Source organism: Cyprinus carpio, chromosome B16 (genome assembly GCF_018340385.1).
Source record: "Cyprinus carpio isolate SPL01 chromosome B16, ASM1834038v1, whole genome shotgun sequence".
Lineage (NCBI taxonomy): Eukaryota > Metazoa > Chordata > Actinopteri > Cypriniformes > Cyprinidae > Cyprinus > Cyprinus carpio.
This window is the reverse complement of record NC_056612.1, coordinates 25,532,211-25,556,400: the sequence shown is the minus strand read 5'-3', so window position 1 is coordinate 25,556,400 and position 24,190 is coordinate 25,532,211. Positions and strand designations below refer to the sequence as shown.

The window sequence follows — 24,190 nt, the reverse complement described above, 5'->3', positions numbered from 1 at the left end:
TTTATTTAAGACTGTTAATATATAGATAACACTAACCCTGTTAAAAGTGGTGTATTTTACCAATACAGTTGTGTGCAACTTATTATCTTAGCAATATGCTAATACCATTTAAATCAACTGAGAGTCAACAATCACATGCACTTTGACTGTACTGTATATACATACAGTGTAAGATTTGTGCGTCATACTTTTAGTATGTATTAAAAATTATGTGAACTGGGTTGCAGGCCTATGTCTCATTGTGGACATAATAGTAAAGAGTGAACACATCAGTATTTTGCAGATAAATCTAAAGCATGCCATTTCCCATCTAAAGCAGTTTAATTTAAGCACTTAAAATGTTTGAAAATGTTAGCTCGGATTCAGAATGATTTTCTGTTCCATTTCATGATGTTATCGCTGACTGTTACTAGTTTTCAGTCAAGTCGCAGCATGGGACTAAAATGTATTTCTTTGGTTTGACCATTGCTCAAGATCTATATTTGCCCCAATCAATAGCCTAAGCCCTGCTGAGATAATGCCACTAGCCTATTTCAGCTTCTGGTTTAGTAGAAGACCCTATGATAAGGTTTCTTGAGACACCTTGAGTCGCTTTTCAATTGACAGATTGTGTTCACAATTAGAGATGAGCCACGAGTTTCAGATTTTCTGATTGCTTTCATCACCAAAAGTTTATCCGATGCGTGTGATTTTCTTTTTCTTCTTTTTTTTCATCTGCAGTGTCACTTCAACATTCCTTGGCAGATGTTAGCACAACACTTAGCTTTGTTTATACATTTTAAAATGTATCAAAATTCATTCTCGTTGGCACACAAATCTGAAATATTTAATAAAATAGAATGTGATAAGCATTCATGAGTGAAGTACTTTTTAATTTTTACATTATTTATGCATCATTTATGCATTTGGAAGACACTTTTTTGCTGTAAGCATTTTTCTAAATGAGTTCATGCATTCCCATGTTTGTTTATTTCATTTTTCATCTGCAGTCTGCACAGATTTCATGTAAATTGCCACATTCATTTCAATGCACCAATGCACCATTTTACAAAAAGAGCCAAACAAAGCAGAATTATTTTCTATTGTAAATCATTTGTAAAACCATTCTTACATAAATTGCCGTATTCAGTTTAGTGTGACGTTTTACATGAATATTGGACCATTCCAAACACAAATGTCTGTGCAAATTCAGAAAACCACTTCTTACCTAAATAGTGATGTGATGAAACCATTCTTACCTAAAATTGCAATCATTTTAGATAAATGTTTTTAACAATGATTTTGCTCTTTCTTTTCACAAACGGCTTATGCAAAATTGTTATTTTGACACATCATTTATAGAACTGGTAGACACTTTTGTGCATTTTTTTTTTATTTGTGTTAATGCATTTCCTGGGAATCAAGCCCATGATTTTGATAGCTTTATAGACATCTCAGTGACATATGTGCGTTTACTTTTTGTGTGCAATTAGAGTTTCAGAAATTCTGTATTATTAGGACTGTTCACTAAGCCAAGCGTTATTATTAATGTTGCTCATACTCTAAGATTTGAACAAGCTTCTAAGACTAAGTTTTAAAATTAGCACGTCACACACCGTTTGTTTGAAAATAAATGCACGGACATGCATTGAAGAAGAATGTCATCGAGACCTGTTGTTGGACTCTTCCGACTCAAGCCAGTGATCAACCACTTTGAAACGGCATAGCAGTGCTCATGCAATCACCCATAACCTCCTAGCACCATGGCAGAGAGTTTTGCATGGACAGTAGCACTCATTCATTTTCATAGAAAACCTTTCAGTGACAAAGTAAAGTGTGTGACCTTTTCTAGAGACAATGGCAGGTGGAAAGTAGCTCAAAGTAGAAGAATTTGTTGTTACTCTCGTTAACCTTTCAGTGGTATTTTTTTTACTTCCGGTGAAGGTTGCTCTGCTCTTTGAATTCCCTCAGCTGAACACTGCTTATCTCAACAGAATTCCTGCACAAAACGGAGCACTAAAAGTGATACAAGAACTTTTGCATATGTGCTTCCTGTAAAGTTTCAGTTCTTTTTTAATATTCCACACATGTCTTCCTGCAGCTCTGTGCGGAGGCGATGTCCGGGGCCCAGAGGGCATCATCCTTTCTCCTGGCTTTCCAGAGCTCTATCCCAATTCATTAAACTGCACGTGGACTCTGGAGGTCAGCCATGGCAAAGGTACGTTCACAGGAGATTTCTTCTTGTGCTGTCAGTAGAACATGAGGTCTCGCTTTTGACATCAGATCTGCCTTATTGGTGTCCATGAACACATTCAAGTGTGGATGTTTATTTACTGAACACCAGAGGTGGGTAGACTAGCCAAAAACTTTATTCAAGTAAAAGTATTTATAGAAAGAATTACTCAAGTAAAAGTTAATGTAATAATCCTAATAGTTACTTGAGTAAGAGTAAAAAAGTATCCAATGAAAAAACTACTTTCGTAAATTTCCCGGTACGAATGAGAAACTGCTTCAGATGTTTCAGTGCTTGGGGGTAACTAAACAAATCATTCAAACTGATTTGTGAACCAATTCAGACTGTTTTGCGACATGTTTGATGTAGGCCTTGAGCAGAGTCTCTCAAAAGAGGGATTCATTCATGAATGAGGCTTGGTCATCGTTATTGCCCAGTAAAAAAGAGAGAGTGATTGTGATTGGATTTGAATATATTTAAATATATTGCATTAAAATTAAGTAATGAGAGGAAGGTCACAGTGTAGCGGAGTTAAAGTACAGTTTTGTTTTTAATTATTTATTTTTTTAAATGTACTCAAGATAAAGTACCCACTTTTAAATCTATATGCACTGTATTATCCTATATATTCATTATATTTTGCATTACTTGTTCGTAATGTGTTAATGGATGTTGAAATTAATCTGGCAAGATGATGACAGCATTTTTTTTTTTTGTAATTTGAGTGGTAATTATTACATTTAAAAATAAATAGCAATTTAATAGTTTGCACTCTGCTCTTAATTGTAACCTTTAATAATATAATAATCCCTAGTTTAAAGCATTTGATGAGATGGATATCTTTATCCTTCATTTATTTGAAGACACAGCCATAATTTTTCCACTTAACACCTTTTTTTTTCTTAGATTCCAAGTCATTTTTTTTTTTACATGATGTAGAAGTAAATAATTGGTGTCCACATCTGATGCCTCCTCTTCTCAGGTGTGCAGTTCACGTTTCATGCGTTTCACCTGGAGGATCACCATGACTACCTGCTCCTGACGGAGAACGGCAGTTTTGTGCGGCCCCTCGCCCGGCTCACCGGTTCGCAACGACCCCCGCCAGTCAACGCTGGGCTCTACGGCAACTTCAAGGCTCAACTTCGCTTCATCTCAGACTTTTCCATCTCCTTCCAGGGTTTCAACATCTCTTTTTCAGGTGAAAGAAACGGTGTATACCATTTGAATTTATGGTTCATTCATTCATTCATTCATTCATTCATTCATTCATTCATTCATTTATATTTTTTCAATTAGTTTCATTTGCTTCATTCCCTAATTCATTCATTTATATTTTTTTGCAATGGATAACTGTAAATTATAAGAAATAGTTAATCCAAAATAAAAATTTTGCAATTTTTGTGCATCCCAATGTTATTTTGTTCAAGGAAACAAAATTTTCCATTTCACTAGGCACCAAAAAAGTATAAAAAACCTTCCTTTAAGGTCAGCGTAATGCATTGTTAGAGGTCACACCATTCTGATAAAAAGCATCTGCAATCCACCTTATTTAGTGTAAATTGTTGCATTCAATTTGATGCAACAGTTTACGAACAGAGCCAGCTATTCTGAGCAAAGCAAATTGAATTTTTCTGTTGATCATTCATAAACCATTCTTACATAAATTGACGTAATCAGTTCAGTGTGGCAAGTTACATAAACATCAATCCTCACAATTTTCTGTGCAGATTGTTTGTAAAACCATTGTGAAATGATAAACCTTTTTACACTTGAAAATTTGCTAGCAGTGTAATAATTTACATATGGATGATTTTTTTTTCTTTTAATGAGAGTGATAGCCGTTACCATCCTTTAGTAGAAGATATGATAATGAATCTTAATCTGAGGATAATATCGAAGGTTATTCTAGGACAAGAGCAGTCGGTGTCGTCATCAATGCCTACAAGCCTGTTTCTATGAAAAGTCATAGCAGCAATTATATATAGATGGTGCTCTGTACATTGATAAAGGTAATCAATTGGCAACAGCTTGAGCTTCTTCTCAGTGGCTTATTGAAAGTCTGAGACTTATCAGTGTAGCCGGCAGTCTTCTTGTCAGACTTTAGCGGTGAACTGCTGGCTGATATTAGAGCTGGCTTTGGGCTGCGTTCTTCATTAGTCACAGATCCCCACTGGATCATCCTGCTGCGCTGCACGGTCACCACGGATACCCACTGGGCACTGGGTTAAACTGGGCTGCCGTCTAATGGAATTAGTTGATCCACCTTTTAACGTAAAAGTGGAAAAGAAACCTATTTGACAGCTAAATATGAGCTCATAGTCGAGAAACCACCAGGAAGCCAACCGTATTTTAAAGCAGTTGCACCAAATACCTGTTCATGACTGGTTACTGTAACTTTGGCTAACACTTTACTTAAAGCCTTTATATATAATGCATTATACAAGAAAATTTAGTATTGGTTTTAATGTGTAAATTATGCCTTGTAATGCACCTTATAATGCATTCAGTAATCTCATGAATAATTAGAACCACAGTTGTAATTCATTACAATATTTATCTAGTCATTGTAACACATTTAGAAAGTATAATGCATTAAAACACATGACTAAAAAAACTTCAAATATTATAATGCATTTTACCTTTGGTTAGAAATATTTATGAAATTATGTAATGCATTACAAAGTACATTATGAATACCTTTATAATGCTTTACACATAAAGACTTTAAGTAAATGGTTACCTAACTTTTTTGCTTTTAACAGCAATAACAGCCTTTTAAAAGAGTAGTTCATCCTAAAACAATTTTTTTTCTTTTTTATGTTTTCCCATGTCATTACAATCCCGTGTGTGTCTGTGTGTGTGTTTTCCCAGGAATATTGTTAAGAATTTTTACACAGCTAATTTTCCATTCAACTAATCTCCAAGCTCTTTCGTGTTAGAGACAGGGTTATTATCGTTACCTAAAACTATAATTAATGGGGGAAAAAACTTTATTTCAAATAAGCTATTAAATATATTTTAATTGTCATTTTTGGCTGAACTGTTTCTTTTAGGTCAGCATGATACATTGTTAGAGGACATGCTGTTCTAAAAGAAAGTTGTGAGAAAAGCCCATAGGGTTTGGCTCATGTTTACTGAGCCATCATATACATTAATTAAGGACTTGAGTTATGAGTACCCATACAATTATCCAGAAGCCAAGTTCCTGTATTAGCCTAATATATATTCCCCAATGAAAACTGCGGTTGACCTTTTTCTGGTACTGAATATTGATGGGATTGACACAAGCAGACATGCATAATGCGAAAAATATCAGGCATGAAACTGCAGACAAAAGCTTTCCACCATTAACATTCCAGCATTAATGTTGAAAGTTCAAGGACGAGAACTGATATTTTTACGTAATATGAAATCTATTCAATTTTCTGTACAGCACAGAGAGACAAGGTGGAAGCTTTCATATGCTGAACACATCAGGTTTCTAAATAGATTTGAAAATTTGATATTAGAGCTCAGAGGAAGCAAAAGTGACAAACAAGCAATTCACGTCATTGCCATCGACCATCGAACATATGAACTCATTGCTCCTCTGCACCGAGCGCCGGGATATAATTGAAAACGCAGCTGCGGTCGTACGCTAACCATATCATTGCATATCATTTACATATGTGGAAATGATTCACACTGTTTCTATCACAGCTCTAATTGATTGTTTGAGTGTTTGCAGATAACCGAGGGTAAAAGTTCGCTCTCTGTTTACTCTGTGAATCAGGATGTGATGTTAAATGAGACATTGGTTGAAGATCAAAACTGGAGTGCCATGCTAAATAAAGCAAAAAGAAGACCTGGGTGTCTTTTATCAGAAATAAATTAGAAAACACTTTAATAACAATTATTGTGACAATTCTTCTGCCAAATACTTGACAATAATTTAAATGTTATTGCATAATTTACAGTAATTAGCACTCCTCAGGCAAATAAGTATTAAAAATATTTCCTATAGAATGGGACGTTAACAAGTTACTAAGCTAATAGTGCATCCCTTTAAGCACAAAAACACAAAGTACAGAAAAAGACAAAAAAAACTTTTTTAATGTTACTTTTTTATCAGTACTTTTTGGACATTTAATAGCAATTTTAGAGTTTTAGCAATAGAGTTTTATTTCTGCTTATTTTTTAAGCTGCTTACTGTTTGCAGTATCTACAATGCATCAGTGATTCTTAAAGGAACAGTTCATCCAAAAATGTCAATTTGCTGAACATTTACGCAGGTCATCCAAGATGTAGATGAGTTTGTTTGTTTATCAGAACAGGTTTGGAGAAATGTAGCATTCCATCACTTGCTCACCAATGGATGCTCTGCAGTGAATGGGTGCCGTCAGAATGAGAGTCCAAACAGCTGATAAAAACACCACAGTAATTCACAAGTAATCCACACCACTCCAGTCCATCAGTTCACATCTTGTGAAGCGAAAAAGGTGTGTTTGCAAGAGAAAACTCCATCATTAAGAGGTTTTGACTTTAAACTCTCACTTCTGACTAAAATATCCATTATCCATAATCCATGATAATGCTTTCTCCAGTGAAAAAGTCAATCTCCCGTTGTCCTCTCACATCAAAATCCAACAACATATTTCTTTAGAACAGGTTTGGACTGCTTTTGCTTGTAAACCATGCTTGATCAGTGCAGATTTCTCTCCTGATTGAGATGAGACACCTTTTTCACTGGAGAAAGCAATATTATGGATAGAGGACTCATATTTTTCATAGTTGAAAAAGTCTTAATGATAGATTTGTTCATTACAAATACATACATTTTCAATTCACAAGACATAAATGGACTGGAATTGTGTGGATTATTGTATATTATATATTAATCAGCTGTTTGGACTCTCATTCTGACAGCACCCATTCACTGCAGCGGATCCATTGATGAACGTGCTGTAATGCTAATTTTCTCTAAATCTGTTCCAATGAAGAAACAAACTCATCTACATCTTGGATGGCCTGAGGATGTGGAAATTTTCTGTGCATAATAATTTCTGGGTGAACTATTCCTTAAAAATGCTGCCTATGTCAGCAGCTCACTAGGTTTCAGAATGAATTCCGTTAGTTATTCCTTTAGTTTTTACAGTTTACATGAATTGTTTGTCACATCCTGCAAGCTGTATTACAATAAGTTTTAGCATACAATAAGGTTCAACCTGTATAGCATAATGCACCAGCAAATGAGGTCATCAAGGAAAGTTTCCCGCTAAACTTTTTGCCTGTTTGTTTCATTCAGAATATGATTTGGAGCCATGTGAGGACCCTGGTGTGCCCCAGTTTGGCAGGCACAGCGGTGGCAGATTTGGCATCGGCGACACCCTAACGTTCTCCTGTGACCTTGGTTACCGCCTGCAGGGTGCTCGAGAAATCTCTTGCCTGGGCGGTGGGCGGCGCATATGGAGTGCACCTCTGCCAAGGTGTGTGGGTACGTGGTCAGCTGCTCTCATTCGCTTGGATGTCCAGAGTTTGACAAGTCTCCATGGTTGCATTCGAGCTCAACGAGCTGTACTCTATGTTCTAAATGGAGTAATAGTGTACTACTCAAAGCAAGCTGCACAGTATACTGTATACCACATATTATAGACCTAAAAAAGAAATTGACTTAAAACTATTTTCACTCAAAATTTCGCTGGAAATTGCAAAAGATACATTAAATTAAATGTGAAATTCTGAAGTAGAAAGACTGCAATTGTATTTTCTACTGAAATGTACTCCAGTATCTTCAAAAAGTATTTTTCAGAGTGTACTTATAGTACTACTTGCAAAGCATGCATTTTAAGTGGTGTTATCCTAAAAGTTATAACATGCAAATAAGTTTCATGTTTAATTTAGTGATTTGCACCTAGTTTTGGAAGTAAATATGGTTATTAGGCATTTTTTTTAAAACAATGTTGAGACTTTTCTTAGACTGAAGTAGTGTTTTCTTGTAAAATGTACTACAATCTTTGTTTTATTTACACCTTTAAGAAATAATTTTTAGAGTGTATTTATAGTATACTATGAATATACTACTATTTACTAAAATAGTGCTTCATGATTAACATTTTAAATGGTAATGGTATTATAAAATGCAAAACATGTTTCATGTTTAATTAATTGATTGGCATCTAGTTATGGAAATAAATGTGGTTATTTATCGACTTTTTTTAATCCAATTTTGAGTACAATTTCTTACCCTTTGGCAGAGAAATCAAATAATGTGTCATAAAAGAGAAACTGCAGATGATTTTTCTTCAAAAATTGAGCACATTGCATTGATACAGTACTGACTCTAATGCAACTAATGAGTGACCAAATATTCAGTGTTTTTACTACTGCATGTTTTGATGATATTTTGTCCTTCTGGATACCTAAATTTTTGCTTTTTCCTTTATTTCCCCAAATTTACACTTTTTTTTTATTGATTTTTTTTTTTGTATGTAACGGTTCCCCATTGTCCATAGCTGAGTGCGGCTCAACCGTTTCCAAGAACGCCGGTGTTCTGTTGTCCCCAAACTACCCAAACAATTACGAGAACAACCACGAGTGCATCTACAACATTCAAGTACAAGCAGGAAAAGGAATCAACATCTCAGCTAGCACCTTTAATCTGGCTCAAGGCGACGTTCTCAAAGTAAATATTACCTATACACTGTTTGCCAGTTTGTACAAGTCTGCAACACACATTCAATTGATTCTAAAACACTGTGCCAAAAACACTTAATTTAATTGAAAATGTAATTTTTTTATGCAATATTCTTCTATTTGCAATGCATATTAATGCTTAAAACAGTGTATTGTTTGCTTAGCAACACATTAACGCAAACCCAACGTTTTTTCTGCCATTTTATTTGAGCGTTTAATTGTTTTCTTGCTATTTGTTTAAGATGGTTCAGAGAACATTTGAAAGTAACATTCCCATAATGTTTGCAAAATGATGAAAATGTTACATTCCCATAACCAAGATAAAATGTTTTTAAAGTTTAAAAAAAAATGGATTTCTGATAGTTTTCATAACATTACTAAAACATTCTTAGAGCGTATTTCATTAGCTGAGAAACTTTATAGACTTTTCTGGTCTGTTTTCCCAGTTGTATGATGGTCCAGACAACACGGCAGAAGTTCTGGGAGGTTTCTCGGGTTCCTCTTTGTTGGGTCAGTCATTGACCAGCACGTCAAATCACCTGTGGCTGGAGTTTTATTCTGATCAAGAAGATACGGCCGAGGGTTTTAAGATGGTTTACACCAGTAAGTCTTCTCATACTCTTAATTTCTTCCAAACCGCTTGTAGAAACACACACACATTAGAGCTTCCAGTCTTTAATCTGTCACAACCAGTCTTAGTTTACATGACTTAAGTAGCCCTTCGCAAGCTGCCTCCGTGGTGTAGCTTTTATTACCGAAAAGTGAAAATAAAATCAACCTGCGTTCATTAGGCACTTGCTGCAGACATCAGTTGAACTGAGTTCATTTGGAGTGTTAATATTCTTGTTAAGAGCTCAGAAACTCCTGAAACTAGTCTAGTGTCTCCCACAAGCTAACAGAAGCAGTAATCGAGTGGGACATGTAACATCAACAGCGTTTCACTAATATTTCAGACATGATAAGCTTTGATGATAATTAAATTCAGTCCTAGTAAGACTGCAAATGACTGTACTTTTATTAGTCCCATCTGGATTTCATGAAGTTGCAATTAAAATGGCTTTTCTCGCACAATGCTTCGCCATAATTTACTGATAAATGAGAGTCCGCTGTGGGAATGTGTCTGATTGCTGAACTCCTGCACCCTTGCTAAAGTTCCAACGTTTTTAGTCTTCTTAAAGATTAAATCAAAACTCTGGGTTTCATAAGAATTTTTTTTTTTTTTTTTTTTTTCAAATTAGTCTCTTATGCTCACTAAGGCTGCATTTATTTTTATCAAACATACAGTAAAATAGTGATATTGTGAAATATTGTTTTAATTTAGAATAATAGTTTTCTATTTGAATGTATTTAAAAAATGTGAAAAATGTGACGCAAAGATTTATTTTTTTTTTTATGCACCAGTTATTAAGAGTTATTTGATTTTTTTGTATTCATTTTAATATGCTGATTTGCTGCTCAAGAAACATTTCTGATTATTATCAATGTTGAAAACAGTTAGGCTGCATATTTTTTATAAAAAACTGTGATGCATTGTTTTCAGGATCCTTTGATGAATAGAAAGCTAGAAAGAACAGCATTTATTTGAAATAGAAATTAGTTTTTTAACATTATAAATGTCTTTACCTTTCAATTTTGGTCGATTTAATGCGTCCTTGCTGAATAAAAGTATTCATTTCTTTCTTTCAAAATAAATCTTACCAACTCTAAAATTGAACAGTATTGTACATCTAAAGGTGTACATTTAGTATACATTTGATATTGTACAAAAATAGTCAGAAATGAACATGCACTAAGTGTCTAACATCATTAAAAATTGGCTTTGGTAAGTAAATAAAATGTTACTGTTTGTTAGTACGAGTGATTTACAAAACTGTAAGAAACTATTTTTAATAGGAACTGAAATTTAGGATGTTTTATCAGATTATAAGAATGATAATCTGACCATTGTGGATGTAAATGACAGGAGCGAATCTAGATGTCATTGATTGCCACATTACATTTCACAAAATATTTATTTGGAATAATAATGTGAAATACAGTTTTATGGGCAGGTGTAATAATTAGTTCATTTTGGATGCTTTGTGTACGTTTCTACGTAGGGATGCGGACAGATGTGCATGAGATTTCCTGCTCACACTCAGTCTTTGTGTCATAAGCCACCTCTCACCTCACAGTGGAATATATTAGCTCAATTAATTTTCATTTCTGGATTAATATCTTTATTTCATTGTCTGCTTGAACTGTATAATTGTTCCCAGCACTCACTGCGCCACACACATGGTTTATTGCTTTTGTAATGAAACCCTTTGAATTAGCGGCATCTTATGCATGGATTATTAGTGCCATTGAGAAAGCACAGAGACTCTTAATTTCCTTTGTTTGAAATTATAGGTTTTTCTTTTCTCATGAGAAGTTTTCTAATGTGTCTACCACAGTTCTCAGTGCCATATTATTTGATATCTTAATCATAAAGCGTGCAGGGCTCTGCAGCAGGGTTATAGCTGGTCGTAGCGTAATGGTAACGTCCCAGCGTGAGGGAAACATGATTGTGAATGAGATTAACGGCGGTACTGAGCACCGCTTCGGCTCTTTGACAATGGAGGAGTGACTTGCTAATGCCCAGCGCTGGAGGCGTTCAGATGGACTTGCTCATTTACTGCGTGGCACTAACAGCCTCTCATTTGTCTATCAGGCACTGATAACATGCTGAATTACATCCCATGCATTTGGATTTTGACCTTAGCTGTGCTAAAAAAGAAAAAGTGAAAACTCAGAACAAAGTGTCCATTAAAGGAATTGTTCACCCTATTTAGTTGCACGCCATTTCACTTAGTTGATTTGTTTCATGTTTTATAAAATAAGATCATATAAAATAATAGAAGAAAATAGAAAATAGATATATTATATATATCCAGTAACTAGCATCAAACATTAAATATTATTAAACAATGTATCTTGTGTCTGTGTATCAATGTATCTGTAGTTAGTATATTTTTATATAATACAATGTAATGTAATGTAATAGAATATAATAGGAAATATAATATTATATAATATCCAGTAACTAGCATCAAACATTAAATATAATTGAACAATGTATCTTTTAAAGGAATATTTTGCCTATATATTATATATATACATATATATATATTCACTTACTATATTTTTTTTATATAGTACAATGTAATATAATAGAATAATTTCCAGTAACAGCCAGCATTAAAAAAAAAAAAAAAACCTGAATATGATAAAACACAAAAAAAACATTTCTTTTCAAGGAATCATTTGCCCAGATTATTATATTATATTATAATATATTATATTATATTTCCTGTAGCAAAAAGCATAAAAAATAATAATAAAAAAATAATCACATATTAAATATCGGAACAGTTTGCCCAAATTACATTACATTACATTACATTACATTATATTATAATATATATTTTTTTCTAGTAACAAAATGTATCAAAAAACTTTCATACATTAAATATTGTTTTATATTACATAAGGCATCAAATAAAATGTGCAATTGCATCATAATATATTATATTGCATTACACTGCATTAAAATTGCATTAGAGTACATTATATTACACTTTCACACATAAAATATTATATGTTTTATAAAATATAATGCATCAAATAAAATGTAAATTCAAATGTGGTGAGTTTCCACCAAAAAAAAAAAAAAAAAAACCTATTGAGCTACAAAAACTGCTTTCAGCATTCCTAAAAATAAGAAATGTTTCTTGATCACCAAATCATCATATTAGAATGTTTTCTGAAAATTCTGCTTGGTCATCACAAGAATGAAATGTATTTTAAAACACATTCAATTAGAAAACAATTTGTTAAAATGGTAATAATATTTCAGAATATTAATGTTTTACTGTATTTTAATCAAATTAATACAGCCTTGGTGAACATAAGATATGTTTCAAAAGCATTTTTTATATTTTTTTTGTTTCATTATTTCCATTTTTTGACCAATAATGTATATAAAAAGCAGTGTTGTTAAGTCTGTCATAAACTCTCATCTTATTCTGCCCACTTTCACATGTAGTGGTGGGCTGCTACTGTACATGTTGAAGTGGGCAGAATAATCTGCCAATTTTATGCCAGTAGTCAAAAGTACTGTACTCTCTGAGTTTACTGTGTGTCAATAACATGAATGCGATATTCTCTTGATTAATTCTGCTAGTGCTGTCTGATTTGATATGAGTTTTCACACAAGACTAGATTCTAGAGCTGAATAAATCCACGGTTATCCATAAACTCTCTATAACATCCCCTGTATTTTCATCTCCTGTCAATAAAGTCTTAATTAGCAGGCACAGTATTGTTCGTGTTATTGTCCCGCAGTATTATCAGGCTGCATGTTCATATCAATGTGAATATTATTTTGGCTGTGGATTTATTTCTTTGTGTTATGTGTATAACAAGGTTACATTATGCATACTCAAAGTGAATTTCATAACACCATGTGTTTCTCCGCTGGGAGAGTAACTCCTGGTGGGCTTGGATTGTGATTCTTTCACCCACACCTAGTTTTAATGAATTAATTAGCTGTATCATTCTCTCGTTAAGATCTGATTAGGATTAAATGGTTGGAATGATATTGTTTGTGCTCCTGTTCACTGTAATTGCATATGACATAGGAAATACACAGGAAATTGTGTTTGCTTGTAAAATTTAATTGTACAAATCAGAAAGGAGAGAGTGGGAAACTTCATTTGGACGCTCGGGGACAATTTTTCAGCCCTGCAGTTCAGTTGGTTTCAGAGGTTAACTTTGTTGAAATGATTGATATGATTGTTATGAAGCAGAAAAGCTATTTGGAAATCCTTTTGAAATGTCTTTTTTACACATTATATGGTCAAAGGTATCTGGGCTCCCCTTTTGATTCATGGGATTTGCTCTTTTAGCTTTACACATACAGTACTGCTGGTTTGTCTGAATGAGTGAATTCCTACATCCTTGTTCCAACATCTAGTGGAAAGCCATTCCTGAAGAGTGGACCGTTTTTTACAGTAGCAGTAGGAAGGAACGACTTCATATTAATACCCATGGTTTTGAAATTAAATGCTCAGCAAGCATGTTTGGATGTACATCTTCTGATCTTGTACTGTATTTTGAACTCAAGCAGCTTGGTGTAATTCCACACATTGCTGGGTGGTCTCTGACATGTTGGTTGGGCGTTTCTTCAACTGTGGCCACCTTTGATCATGTTTAGAAAGTAAATATTCGTAAAACACACATTTCACACTCTGTCTAATATATTTCGGTTTGTCTTTTTTCCTCCCTGATGTCTGATAACATTTTGTGATGGAATAGACACTTTTTAAAAAATAATTTTTTATGCTTTTTTATGCTTGCGTTTTATGTATCCTACATCCTACGACATTTACATTTATGCATTTAGCAGATGCTTTTATCCAAAGCGACTTACAGTGCATTCAGGCTAACATTTTTTACCTAACATGTGTTCCCTGTTTGCGCTGCTAACACAGTGCTCTACCACTGAGCCACAGGAACACTAATACTATCCTAAATAATGTATATATTTTTTGTGTTTGGTGTTAGATTTTTACTTACAGTGTACTTTAATCTCATTGATAACTTTCAAAAAAATTTTTTGAGTCATTTTTGTAAAAGCACATAATAAATTTTGATCCAATAAATATTGAAATGTTTAATATTACCCTTTAAATCATGGTTTAATATAAAAAAATTAATTAAATAAAATTAAATAAAATAGAAATCTGTTATTTCATCTAGTTGCCAAACCAACATTTCTTGTTTTATTACTTGAAGTATTAAAATAGCTAAAACTAAATAAAATAAAACCCATAAATGCAGATTAATACAGATTAATAACAACATTTCTTGTTTTTATTACTTGAAGTAATAAAAGAATCAAAATAATAGTAAATACGAGTAAAAAAATAAATAAAAAAGACAAAAACACAATGCAATTACAAAAATGTGCTACTAAAATATAATTGATAGGTAATATTTAGAATTTTATGTATGTATGTATATATTCAAAATATTACCTATTGGTGATACTAAATAATACAAAATATTTTCATAGGAATTTTCATGTTTTAAGATTAAAAGTATGGGGCTGAGATGAGTAAAAAAATAAATAAATAAAAGCTGAAAGAAAAAAAAATGAAGGAATGGTAAGATGTTTCCAAGCAAGTTTTAAAAGATGTTTTAATGTGACCTTCATATTGCAATAATCTTAACATCTAAAAAAAAAACTAAAACCGCCCCCTGGGAGCACTTAAAACACCCACTGATGTTCCTCTTTCACATGCTTTTCTCCTCCAGGTTTTGAACTTTCTCATTGTGACGAACCCGGTGTGCCTCAGTTTGGATCCAAAGTCAGCGACCAAGGCCACTTTGCTGGCAGCGTGGTCACGTATCACTGTGATCCTGGCTACAGTCTCCATGGCAGCAGCATATTGAGATGTATGACGGGCGAGAGACGGACGTGGGACCACCCGCTCCCCTCATGCATAGGTAATCCATTGCAACCCTTCACATGCAGCAGGACGAGACATCGGCTGCGTTCAGAATATCTTACTAGCATACTTATCTACAGTATATATATATATATATATATATGAAACAGCAATGCATTTTCATTACATACTATTTAAAAATAGCATGCATTGTACCATATGTGCAGTACTCAATTAGTAGTAAGCTAGTGTTTTGTTCCAAACACAGCCACTGGCATGTGCATCCTTAATCCTGAGCATTTATCTTTACATGGATTCCACTTAATTGCAGTTGCAGCTGTGTTCGTTGTGTGTCTACAAATACCTTGCATGTTTTTGTTGTGAATAATTGATCTGCGAGAATGTGGCTGTCACGCGTCCTGCACCGGCAGCTCCATGTTTAATGTGTTTACAGCCTGCTTTTAGTCCTTCACCATCTTACACGTTTTACCCAATTAAACTTTGATCCCAATGCATTGTGAGGATTTGTGTAATTGTCCTGTTTTGTTCACCTTCTATGACTGCTTCATGTAAACACAAGACTAAAGCTGATGTAATTTTTCTGATTTTGAGTACTTTCTTTTATCCCATTTTAATGTACATAGACAACTTTAAGTAAACCACGGTTATGCTTTACAGTAAGGTTCAGTTCATTGCCATTAGTTGCATTAGGTAGCATCAACTAACAGTTTTCACAGCACTTTTCATAATTATTTTATACAGACTACAATGTTAATGTGCCTTGAAAAATTAAATACATTTTAATTAAATTGTAATAAATTTATATATTTTTATAATAAATATTTTTAAATATTTAAATGCTATTTATAAATAAATTGAATAAATTAAAATGATTTTTTATTTCTAAAATAATTAAAGTATTTAATTTTTCATGATTCAAGATTTTTTGTTGTTGACTGTTAACATGCAAATCATTTTGTATAATATAGAAATTAGAAATTAAATTAAAGCTGCAAGCAGGGTTGAAAGGGTCTCAGTGAATGGTGAGCAATATGCATTTAAAGTCTTAAATAAAGGAGGAATATGTTGAAGTTATTTACATGTGCCAAACTTTGTGCTGCCAGCTGGTGGCGCTATGACTGTAACTGAATATTGGCAGGTAGACGTCTTCAGGCCAGGATATTTATCAAACATATGAAGTTTGGTGCAGTCTGAACATGGTATGTTTGAGTTGGTGTAAGACATGACATTTCCTGTTGCCAACAGGTGGCTTTATAATTGTAACAGAATATTGGACTTTAGATGTGTTCAGGCCAGGACTCTTATTGAATTTATGAACTTTGAGGCAGATCCGATATTGTATGGCTGAGTTACAACAACTTCTATTCCCGTGGCGAAACATCAGAATTTCTCAGGCCACCAAGGACTTGCCAGATTGCACGTCTGATCTCTAGGAAGAGTTTGTTTAAAACTAAGCAATTCTAATATTATATATACTTATATATATATATATATATATATATATATATATATATATATATATATATATATATATATATATATATATATATATATATATATATATATATATATGTATATATACACGCACACACACACACACACACAAACAAATGAATTAATGCATTTAAAGAAATTAATAAAAGTTTTATAAAGATATGTTTAGTTTTTTTTTTTTTATATGAGATTCAAGATGTAGGTTGTAAATGTGAAGTAATTTCAGAGTTTTATCAAGTTATTTTTAAAGGAAAGTTTATTAAGCATGTTGGTTGCAACATTGATTTCTTGTTGACTGTTAACGTGCACCAATTCATCTTACTGTCGCTTGCTTATTTGGTCAGTTGAGAACTACAAAACATTTAGCTTAGCAATGCAATCTTTGATGTTTACTGGTTGTTTGTATTTTGCTGTTCAAGGATTCATTTGCATTGTTAATCAGAGATTGGTTGATTGCTCAAATCCTGCGTTTAATGTGCTTATAAGAGCTTGTACTGTTAATGACTAGATAATCTCTTGTTCACGTAGCCTTGAGATTTATACAGTGCAAACATGAAATACTCACGGGGAAAATGTTTTTTGAGTACATACTCATTTGGAGAGTGAATATTTAGAATTACCATGTTGAAAAGACCAGCATATGTTGTGTTTTGGATGCTGTTTGCTGCTTCCCAGAATGGGATGTTGTCCAGGATGGCGATTCGGCCACCAGCTGCATGATTGTAGACAACTGAGAAGCTTTAAATTCTTAATTTGTTAATCGCATTAAATTATTGTTTACAACATCTGCATGCTCTTCCACTAGTTTTCCCTGCAAGGCATTAGCCAGTTAAAGCATATTGTTTGCTGGTTATCAGTACAAGTATGTTTTGGGTACTTTCATACTCGTTAAGCATGGCTGTATGGGCTGCTCTACCCTCAGTTGACATTATTTTATTCTTGTATAAATTCTTAATTATCCAGCATGCTGTTTTTATGACCCCAAATTAATTGAGAGACCATATGGATTATTTATACTTTTAAAAATGAATTTGTGGTGCTGCATGACCATTTGAACTACAAAAAGTTCAAGCCAGTTATAGCACATAAAAACATATTTTCTTATGTATAACTTTTTAAATTATATGTTGATAAAAATGCATATTATTTGTCAGTTGCCCAAATAAAAAACAATAACCAGGTTGTGCAGATTAGTATTGCCCATCGAAAAAAATATATAAGATCTTGAAATGATTATTTAGTCAATTTGTGAACTATGGAAGCTTGTTTCCTCCACTGAATAAAAATAAAAAAATAAATAATTACTATTATTTTTATTTTTTTTGGCGACTTTTCTCACAATTCTGACTTTATTTGTTCTCAGAATTTTGTGGTATTAACCCACAAATGTGAGTTGTACTGTTAGATTTGTAAGATATAAACTCACAATAAAGTAAATAGAATATAAATATATATTACATAAACTTGAAATATAAACTTTGTTGCTTTTTTTATCAGAAATGCAAGTTTATATGTAGTCAGCACAGGTAGATCAAAGAAAAAAGCCTCAAAATGCTTCAATCCCTTGCAAACTATAAAAGAACTTCACGCAAGTTGATTGGTCTCATACAGTCATCAGTATTTACGAGTCCAGCATGTACTTGCCTTTTGTATGATTTAATTGATGAAGAATAGAGCAGTCAGGATGAAGTAGCCGTGCTCTCTGTTGACGGTATCCGGTGAGCAGATGCTGGAAGCTCGCCTCGGGGGTCTGCTTGCTCTTATGACAGCGCCTTGGGAATTTAGACATCAAAATGGTGCACATTGAGGCTGTGTTAAATATTTCATGCAAAAGCTAGCTGATAAATGCCTCACTTTATAAAGCTATTTTCCCTCTTCACAAAACAGATCACATGCAATTATAAAATGCAGTATAAAATATTAATTTTTCTAGGTTCTGGTATTTTTCCTCAATTACTAAGCAGGTAGTTGTTCACCATACACTTTACTTTCTGCTGTTATTTCTGCTAAGATAGATTTTTTTAATCATTCTATCTGGGTTTTTAGAGACCTTAGTGCTGTATGTGTAAAAATAAAGTAGTATTTCCAGCAAGCACAATTTGACGCTATATAATGCAAGGGGTTTAGGATTGGTTGCTAAGGGGTTCTACTAAGGGGTTCTAAGTTGCTTGAGTGATTGCTAAGATGTGGCTAGGTGGTTGATAAGGTGTCCTAGGGTGTCCTGTGTTGCTTTTACTTTTGCTCATACTCTGGGTTAGAGGTCACTTGTCATGCATGTTTGAACCACATATAGTGATCATAATATCATGAAGTCTTGGTCGTTAGCTTATGCGAATTGGATCGTTTTAAGAAAAAATAGTTTGTGCACTTTCAGGCTGCATTATTTTACATGCATTATTAAGGCTTCATTGCTAATGCTGGTCTGTAGTCTCACAACCTGGTTATTGTTTTAAGTGGATCGCTGACGAATTACATGCATTTTTTTGTTTCAAGATGCATTTTTAACACATAATATCATATATAAAAGCTACAAAACTGTCATTGGTTTGAACTCTTTCAAAAGGTACTAATATGTACACTTTTGTTGCCAAATTGCACTTTCAGAGTGCTAATATGTAGAATTTAGAGGTAAATAAGATTTCTAGCTCACCTAAAATGAAATTTTTGTCATCATTTATTCACTCTCATATCGTTCCAAACCTGAGTTTCTTATGTTGAACACAAAATAAGATATTTTGTAGAATTTTGAAGAACCAAACAGTTGTTTGCCCTTACTGACTTCCATAGTAAGGAAAGAAATACTATTGAAGTCAGTGAGGACCATCAACTGTTTGATTACCAGAATTATTCAAAATATCTGCTTTTCTATGTTCTATTAACCAGTTTCACCATTTTGCATTTCATTTTAATGATCATGTTGTAAGACAAATTAATTTAAAAAAGGAATTGCTAAAATATTTACTGTTCTCTAACAGGTTTCCCAAACCTTCAACCTGCTTTTCCATTGGTTCCAAATGCAAAGTCCTGCCCTAAACTCATGTGATTGGTTGATTCAAACTGTTGCTCTACACTAATGGTGCGCAAGTAAAAAGAGCAATGTTTTGATTCAGGGGAATGGTTTACTTAGTTGTCTATGCCTACTGAACTTGAATTTATGAAAGTATTAAAAAAAAGAGACACTTCAGCTCTAAAGAGGCCATTGAAAATATATCAGACATAATAATCTCTAGGGGCGGCTGTCTTTTTCGAGTGTTTGTCTGGGCTTTCTCTGCGTTCATTACATTACCATTGTAATGACAGTAGTTTCTTTGTCACGAGGAATCCTGTTCGCTTATGAGAAGAGCGGTTGCTCAGGCTGATCCATAATGTGCTACAGAAACAAGTGCTTTAATGAGCGATGTAGTGCAGATATTGTGTCTCAGACTGCCGTAATGAATATGATAATACTTCCTTTATTTTTGTGATATATGCAGCAGTCCACAGCTTTTCATGCAAGGCCGAGCTCATAAATAACGTGGACAGAGTTTTAACGTTTAATTAATGACATGCACAAGCAACGTCGTTAAAAGCGGCATCTCGTGCATGCATAATTACGGCCCATTGTTGCACGGCCACGTCGGGAGGGTGAGGGGGCGGCGTGGTCATGTCTGATCCAGCAGCGGCCCGAGTCTCCGCAGAGCTCATCATTAACAGCAGAAAGAAAGCTCTGACTGAATACATCATCTTCGTGGGTGGGAGTTGACAGCGCAATAACTTCTTGTTTTGATCTATTGTAGCGGAGTGTGGGGGAAGTTTTAAAGGTGAGTCATCCGGACGGATACTGTCTCCCGGATACCCGTTTCCATATGACAACAACCTCCGCTGCACGTGGACCATCGAGGTGGACTCCGGCAACACTGTCAGGTGACTGATTATTAACGCAGCTCATTAAGTCACTAGCGAGATATTAATTAATATTTTAGCCTGATGCATACTGTCAGTGTCTTGGTGATATTGAAGCACATATTGCTGAAAGCCATAATGGTTATTTAGAGAGCATTCATTTGAGGAACTGCACAGGAGAGAGTCAGGCTTATTAATGTTAAACAGATTGCATTGACTCTGACCTCAATTGAAGTATATCTACCTCTACATGCTGGAAAATGTCATCTTATTTTGTTATGATTGAGGTCTTTGACCTGTTTACGGTGCTGCATGAGGGACAAGCTTTCTCAATAAATAAATGATTGAAAGTCTGCTTTAAATCATTATTTGGTAACACTTTACAATACAGTCTCATTAATTAACATTAGTCAATGCATTAATGTTAGTTAATACTTTAGCAAATACAAATACAACTGTTAGTTGTTAGTTCATGTTAGCTCAGGTCCAATAAAGATAAAGTGTGTAATTTTTTGCCATAGTAGCATGAGCTAATCAGCAGAATAATAACGTTTTTCAAACTGTCATATTAGTTTCTTTTATGGTGCTTTTTTTAAAGCTTGACAGCATCAAAAATGACTAAAACTAAAATTTAAAATATCAAAATAATTTAAAGCTGAATATATGAATATTAAAAAATAAAAATGTCAAAAGCCCAATTAAAAATATGAATACATACTATACTACTATATACATAATACTAAAATGTATCTATAAAATTATCAATTAAAACTATATTCCCTAAAATCACTTATTTAAACTATTTATTTATTTCTCTAATCGATATGAAGAATAATTGTTTTTGTTGCTTTTTTTAAATAAATGTTCTGCTGATTTGTTGATGCTAGTAAGGCAAAAAAAGACACACTTCACCATTAACAGATACAACTTTTGGTACATGGGAATTTTAGTCTATGTAATTCAGTGTAAATCAAGTTTTAATTTAAGTGTCTTTTTTTAGTCTGCAGTTCTTGGCTTTTGACACGGAGGCATCGCATGATATCCTGAAGGTTTGGGACGGGCATCCAGAAAACGAGATGGCTCTGAAGGAAGTGAGTGGTTCGCTGTTACCCGACGGCATCCACAGCACTCTCAACGTGGTCACCATCCAGTTCGAGACAGACTTTTACATTAGCAAATCTGGATTCGCCATTGACTTCTCAAGTAAGTACTTTTTTCAAGCACACAGTTCTAGTATCAAGTAAAATAAAATTAGCTAATGAAGCCTTTTAGATGAATGGTGAAACATTTTTAGTAGAGGTGGATGGCATGAATAAATGTTCCATAATTTTCAAACTATTAATTTTATATTACAGTAATGGTGTGTGTCATGATTATAGTTGCCTGCGCTGGAAATTAGAGTTTGATTCATCTTTCATGACCCACTCTAAACTGAATGAATTTGTGTAAAAATAGTTTAAACAAAAATAACATATTGTATGAACATAAATGGGGCTGTTTATTTCTCTAAGGTTCAATTTGTGCATATGACTAAAAATAAATAACTATACTTTTTGAAAAATTTGGGGTGGAAGGAGATTTTTTGATGTTTTTGAAAGAAGTCTCTTCTGCTCACCAAGACTGCATTTATTTGATCAAAAATAGTGAAACTGTAATATTGTGATATATTATTACAATCTAAACTGTTTCCTATTTTAATATATTTTAAAATGAATTTTTTTCTTGTGATCAAAGTTGAATTTTCAGTATCATTATGCCAGTCTTCAGTGTCACATGATTCTTCAGAAATCATTCTAATATACTGATTTGCTTTTCAAGAAACATTTGAAATAGAAATCATAGAAGTCAAGAATCATAGAAATCAAGAAGCATTTGAAATCTTTTGTTACATCATAAATAAATTTAATTTTGATTAAATGAATGCAAACTTACTTAATAAAAGTATTAATTTCTATCAGAAAAGTAACACTGCTCCCACACTTTTGAATGGTAGTGTATGTTCCTTGTGTTCCTTTAGTGAAAAACAGTGCAGCAAAGATTTAACTGCATTTTACTTTTTGCATGAGACACTTTGAATGCAATTGCCTAAAAAGGTGCTTGGCCAGAATAATGCTTCCTCTGCCTGAAAAAACTGAAAGCCTTAAAAACCCATTAAAAACCCCTGCATCCATTAGCAAGTGATTTTGCAGTACAGTAGCTCAATCTTATTCCACACCCGTGTTAGACGGTGTTCTGCTCAGCCGAGCCCCCAGTGAGCCATTGTTCGCTACCGAGGCCACGCAACCTCATTTCCGAGCGGGAAATGCTACCTCCTGCGGAGATATCCTGGTAAGTGAAAAGTGAGCACAGCTGGTCACCGTTCCCATTTTGCAGGTTCAGTGGCGACCGCCTGCAGGGACCCGGGGACGCCCATGAACGGCAGCCGCAGCGGAGAGGGCAAAGAGCCTGGCGACACGGTGACCTTCGCGTGTGATCCGGGCTACGACCTGCAAGGCGAGCCCAGTATCACCTGCATTCAGGTGGACAACAGATTCTACTGGCAGCCCAGCCCTCCTACATGTATCGGTGAGATTTATTCAATTTGCAGCGATGCCGCCTGAGGCCTGTAAAATACAGGCGGCCTCTCATTTCACACTTGTCAGCTCTGACGAAATGTCTAAAATAACTAGCAGAAATGACTAGAATCACCCATTATAAAAGGCCTGGAATAATAAATCTCTTTGATGGAAATTTCTGATCACATGCCCAGTCAGCGCTTAAACTTCTGGGTTGTGGGAAACTGGGGTGAAGACTTCCCATGATAAATGCTTCTAGGAAACGGCATTTATTTTCTGGATACCAGGAGTCTGTGAAACCTATTTTCTTTCAACTGCCTTTAAGTTTGAGTCACATTTAGACATTTTAAAGGTCAATCCGCGGTTTAAAGGCAGAGCAGGAGCTTGGGAATGATTTGAACGGTGGGGGGCGGGAACTTATCAGCTCTGCTCATGAATATTAATGAAGTGCTTTGAATTTGAATCATAGCTAGTTATTGAATGATATATTAGCCAACATGGTAATTTACGCATGTGATATCTAGACATTTTGAGATAAAGCAGCAGCGCTCACACACTACGGGGAGGGAAAATTTCATATACTTTATTAACTCTAACAAAAAAATAATCTCTTCCAGCTCCATGTGGTGGAAACATTACAGGCTCATCTGGATTCATTCTGTCACCGAATTTCCCCCATCCGTACCCGCACAGCAAGGACTGCGACTGGTTCATCACGGTTCACCCTGATTATGTAATTTCCTTGGCATTTATCAGGTAAGATCGTCTACTTGAAGGACTAATGGCGCTTTTCTACTGCATGGTATGGCTCGGTATGGTTCACTTTGAGGTTTCAAGTGAACCGTACCGGTTACCAAAACGTGACGTGTAAACTCTGCTGA

At 34.3% G+C, this 24,190-nt stretch overlaps 1 protein-coding gene across 1 annotated transcript in view; it reads left to right on the top strand.

The window, feature by feature from the left end:
- The window catches only part of LOC109105484 (CUB and sushi domain-containing protein 3-like), a 242,628-nt gene that overhangs the window by 93,398 nt on the left and 125,040 nt on the right, over positions 1 to 24,190 (top strand). Inside the window, 10 exon segments of the mRNA XM_042741717.1 lie at positions 2,081 to 2,197; positions 3,195 to 3,410; positions 7,497 to 7,685; positions 8,704 to 8,873; positions 9,331 to 9,487; positions 15,224 to 15,415; positions 20,649 to 20,775; positions 21,755 to 21,957; positions 23,128 to 23,319; positions 23,927 to 24,065. Of these exon segments, the coding sequence (XP_042597651.1) occupies positions 2,081 to 2,197; positions 3,195 to 3,410; positions 7,497 to 7,685; positions 8,704 to 8,873; positions 9,331 to 9,487; positions 15,224 to 15,415; positions 20,649 to 20,775; positions 21,755 to 21,957; positions 23,128 to 23,319; positions 23,927 to 24,065 (1,702 nt within the window).